Source organism: Bison bison, unplaced genomic scaffold, assembly GCF_000754665.1.
Source record: "Bison bison bison isolate TAMUID 2011002044 unplaced genomic scaffold, Bison_UMD1.0 scf7180017854630, whole genome shotgun sequence".
In the NCBI taxonomy this organism is placed as follows: domain Eukaryota; kingdom Metazoa; phylum Chordata; class Mammalia; order Artiodactyla; family Bovidae; genus Bison; species Bison bison.
In genome coordinates this window covers 49,814-54,855 of record NW_011485203.1, presented here as the reverse complement: position 1 = coordinate 54,855, position 5,042 = coordinate 49,814, and the positions used below count along the sequence as shown (strand labels likewise).

The 5,042-nt window shown below is 35.6% G+C and overlaps 1 protein-coding gene across 2 annotated transcripts in view; it reads right to left on the bottom strand.

Annotated features, from left to right (window-relative positions):
- Positions 1 to 132: 132 nt before the first annotated feature.
- Positions 133 to 5,042, bottom strand: part of LOC105000993 (zinc finger Y-chromosomal protein) — a 21,061-nt gene continuing 16,151 nt past the window's right edge. Inside the window, exons 3-7 of one of the 2 annotated variants that reach the window (XM_010857116.1) lie at positions 4,001 to 4,150; positions 3,449 to 3,592; positions 2,924 to 3,079; positions 2,099 to 2,239; positions 133 to 1,316 (exon numbers count right to left, since the gene is read on the bottom strand). In XM_010857116.1, coding sequence (XP_010855418.1) covers positions 133 to 1,316; positions 2,099 to 2,239; positions 2,924 to 3,079; positions 3,449 to 3,592; positions 4,001 to 4,150 — 1,775 coding nt within the window. Of the gene's footprint in view, positions 1,317 to 2,084; positions 2,240 to 2,923; positions 3,080 to 3,448; positions 3,593 to 4,000; positions 4,151 to 5,042 lie in introns of those variants that run through there. The other variant, XM_010857119.1, reaches the window with a different exon arrangement.

Below are 5,042 nucleotides of genomic sequence, written 5' to 3'. Positions count from 1 at the left end.
GAAGAAATAATCCTACCTGTACACAGTATAAATCAATATACAGTACTGTATGTGAATAAGATTGACTAGCTTTAAAATGAAATTTCTCCTTTCAAGCCCAATATCTTCTCAAAGACTGTAGAAGTATTGTTGTTAGGGCAGGCCAACTTCTTTATGATGTCGTGTTATATGCTGATTCTTTTCTGAAGGTCTTCGGAACCCTTTCTTGCAGTACTCACAACGGTGAGGATAGTCTTTTGTATGAATGGAAATAACATGCCGTTTAAAGCCTGAGGCATCTGTAGTGCTATATTCACAGTACTCACACTGATACACTTTCCTGCCACTGTGCGTCTTCATATGCTTTTTAAGCTCATTCTGTTGCCTAAATCCCTTTTTACATCTCTTACACCTAAACGGAAGATCTTTCGTGTGAACTGAGAGAATATGGCGACTTAGAACAAATGGATCTGCAATCTTAAAGTCACAATGTCTACACTGGTGCATTTTTTTACCCTTGTGGGCAGCCACATGCTTCTTGAGTTCTGATGGCCTGTGAAAGCCTTTATCACACATGTCACACTTATGGGGGTAGTCCTTTGTGTGAACTGAAATTATGTGACGTTTCAAATCGCTAGAGTTTGAACTCTTGTGGTCACAATGCAAGCACTGGTGTGTTTTGCTTTCTTGGTGGATAAGAGCATGTTGCTGAACCTCTTTGGTATCTGAGAAAGTCAGAAGACAAATGTCACACTTGAAAGACATTTCTTTACTATGCTTAGTTTTCACATGCGTCTTCAAATTAGAAGAGTCTGCAGACCTATATTCGCAGTACTGGCATTGGTACGGTTTCTCTCCAGTATGGATTCGCATGTGCTTTTTGAGCTCTGATGGGTGACGAAAACCTTTACCACACTCTACACATATATGGGGAAAGTTCTTGCTGTGGACTGCCAAAAGGTGGCGATTTAATAACCCTTGTTCAGCTGTCTCATACTCACAGAATTTACATTTATGCATTTTGCTGGCTCCTTTTTCCTTATGCACCATTTTATGAGTAAACAAAGCCCCAGCATGGGAGAAATGCTTCCCACAGTCATCACATTCGATGGCCTTCTCTGACTTGCTGGTAAGCTTGTGGCTCTCCAGGTGGTTGTGTAAACTTATCTTCTTGTTGGTAGTGTAATCACAGTCAGTACAGCGGTACTTCTTCTTGGTAAGGTGTTCAGGATGGTTTTTCATGTGCCTTTTCAAAAAACCTCTCGACTTAAATTTTTTCCCACAAATCATACAAGGATAGACAGTCAAGGGATGTCCATCAGGGCCAATAATTATTGCTAAGAAAGGAAAAGAAAGGAGCATAAGTGATCCAATGAAGTTCAGTTGTCGTCTCTTCAAGCATATAAAGTGAGTTCTGAACACATTTACAAGTACTCTTTCTTATATATTACACTTTTCAACAAAAAACAGTTACCATAGTAATAAAGTGAATTTGGTCCAGAAAACTCATAATGACTGTACCAATTAAAATATAATTAAAAGATAATAAAAACCCAATTAAAATATATGAAGCAGCAAAAACTGAAAGCCGTATTTGCTTAGATATCTGGGGAAAACATTCATAAAGCTCAACCATTTTGGTTTTATGTCAATTGTCAAATTTATATTAATTGAGTAAACTACAATCACAGCCATAAAAAATTCTAATGTGCAAATCATTAGACAAGCTATACAGAAAAGAAATATATTCAATTAACAGCTGTAGTATTTGTCCTGCTCCTCTGTCAAAGTGCCTGCTTCATGCTGACACAAAAAGACTTTAAATTTTTTCATTTAAAGTTAACCAACCTAACATTTTAGTGATTTACTTGCATTTCCAATAATGTAACCTGATAGTTTTCAATGTTTTTCCTGAATTACATCCTGATTCGAAACTGTTTCTTTTTATGAAAGGAAATCATTCATGAATATCACTTAATTCTTAAAAACTGTATTTTCAAATTCAGTGCAAGTATTCTAGCAACTAAAATGCCATCACAACACCTTTACGGAATATATACTGGAATTTCCTCTGAGATCTCGCAAAGCATGCTGTGTTGTGGAACTCATGTGCCCTCACCTGTTTGGTACTGCCTGGAATCAGGTCTTCTCCTTTTCTTTGGTTTATGTTTAGTCAGTCTGCCAAGTCCAGCAGACTCATCTATGTGCAAGAGAGCACTTGCAGTGCCACTCCGATTTTCAATTCCATCAGAATTATTACCTAACAATGTGCAGTAAAAAACAAAATTATACAGTATTATAAATTATAAAGAATTAGGGACTCTTTATTAATGACAACAATGTAAAGCCATGATACTCATGAATGAGAGAAATTGCCTATCTAGGTATAAACATTGGGCACATTTATATAAGATGAAAGGGAATGCCTAGCTTCCAAATACAGCATCATTTTCCCCCATTAACTCTCATTCTCACTCAAACAAGCTACACATTAAAGATGAAAAAGTTTGAGCCTGAAATCTACGTGCATGTATGCTCAGCCATGTCTGATTCTGTGACCCCATAGACTGTAGCCCGCCAGGCTCCTCTGTCCATGGGATTTCCCAGACAAGAAAACTGGAGTGGGTAGCCATGCCCTCCTCCAGGGTATCTTTCCAACCAAAGGATCAAACCCAAGTCTCCTTCACTTGGCAGATGGATTCTTTACCACTGAGCCACCTGAGATGCCCTCTGGAAGTCTTCATACTTCTTAAAAAACATAAGCATAAAGAAAGTTCCTATTAAAGTTAAAGACAAATGATAGACTATTATCATTTTTCTCGGTTTTTACTTAAATCAGTTCATTAGTATTCATATTTCTGAAACCTAAGACAACAAAACCTATTTTTAAATTTTCAAATCATGTTCAAGAACCATACAATCCTAAAGCTGCAATGTGACTTACCGTAAGCTGCTGCCCATGCTATTGGCATGAAGGTTTTGATTTCACTGTCATCCATTTCCTGTTCATGAACAGTGGTAGCAGCTGCTGCAGCAACAGCAGCATCTTCCTCTCCTACAATCACTTCCATATAAACTTCATCTGCAATTTCAGCAACATCTGAGTACAAAATTAACAGAACCACTTTTGTGACCAAGTTTACAGACCAGATAGGAAAAATATTTTTATTTGAATTCTGTTAACAAACAGAAAGTTCAAGTGTTACATACCTAGAATACTACTTTCATATAGTAAATACACTATAAACATTTATTCAATGAATTATTTTCTTGGTTTTCACCATAATTTGTTTATAAAATGGTATCTTGAGTAAACACCAAGAATCACTGATATTTTTCTTTGCACTATGGCAGTACAATAATGTCTGCCATAGTACGACTTTTTTTCCTTCAAATAGTGGTACAGTTTTAAAAATTTAAAGCATAAAGAAACATAAAACGCTCTCCCACAAAAAGGCCACCTACTTACTTAAATCTTCATCTTCTTGTTGAGAGTCATTGACAGTCATATAAACCATCTTTTCCCTTGGCATACGAATACTGTTATTCTGATCAAGGAGTTCAACTCCATGATCATTCTCAGGCTCACTCTCCACAATGTCGACAGTCCCACCTATGAGGGAAGATGACAATTCCAAGTATTTATGTGAAAACTTCATTTCCTCCTGTTTCATCTTAATAAGCAATTAGCTTTTTCAATATTTTGTACTAATACAATAAAAACCTGTTTTAAAAGTTATCTTCAGAAACGATTACAAGTATTTTCAGTCTAAAACACCCTAAAGTAATTAGGTTAAAGTGTTTGATGGGGATATTCCCATGTTTAGCAGGGGAAAAGAATCTCTCTGCCACTGCAGGAGAGGCAGGAGATGCAGGTTTGATCCCTGGGTTGGGAAGATACCCTGGGGAAGGAAATGGCAACCCACTCCAGTATTCTTGCCTAGAAAATCCCCTGGACAGACAGAGAGTTGGACACAAGTGAGCACAAAGCACACATAATGTGCTCAAGGTTTCTCCTTACCTAAGTCATCCTCTCCAGGGTCAGCTTTAAAAATATACACCTTGATGACTTCAGGGCAAGTGCCATCCACCTTACAAGGATCAATTTCCGACTCTCTGTCTATGGTCATACCAGCGGAACAGTCCTGTTCCATTTTGCCATCATCATCCACTAAAAAGGCAGGGAAGACATAATTACTAACAGCAGAAACTTAAATATTACCATTTTCAAAAATTCTTTTTTTCCAAATATAATCTCTACATTGATTCATGTAAAACTCAATGATTCTACCAAGAAAGTAGATGATTCAATGAATAAATCTTGAAAGTTTTCTAAGATTTTGAAAATTCTGCAAGCTATTTAGGTAAAATACTTAAAAGTAAAATGCCGATAATTTAGGAAACTAACAAAAGTAATGAAATAATGTATTTTACCTTTGGATACACATATCAGTAAGGTTAAAAGCATTTTATAATCTCAAAGATCCTGTGGAAAATGTCCTACTAGAAAAATTAGCAAGTAATAGCCTTAATATAAAGGTTTTTTATTGGTGTTACCTCATGTTTACTACTCCTGAATACTGTTTGGTTATATTAGTTTGTATTAGAATTATATGTATTTTTTAAAAATCAGAGTATCATTTTCAAAAAAGCATATTGCACTGGTCAGTATAAACATCAAACTGTTTCATGTAAAACTATATACTCACAGACATGGTATGTACATGCATATAATACATACAAACACACATACTTGAGTTTTGTAAAAAGTAGTAAGTCTGGGTCACTGCTTGAGAATGCAGTAAATCCATACTTCAACATACTTTTATAAACCCTAAAGAAGGTTAGGTTTTTTGCAAAAAAGACAAACAACTCTTTCCTATCAATTGACACTCACATGATTTCTAATAATAGAGACTTGAAAATAAAGAACAAATACTTCCTATTTTGAACTTCGTACCAGAAGAAAAAAAATAAGTGGCAGCATTATGCTTAAGGTTTGGGAACTTAAAAACCTCTAAAAGAAACATATTTTGGATAAAAATAATATGAAAAATATAATT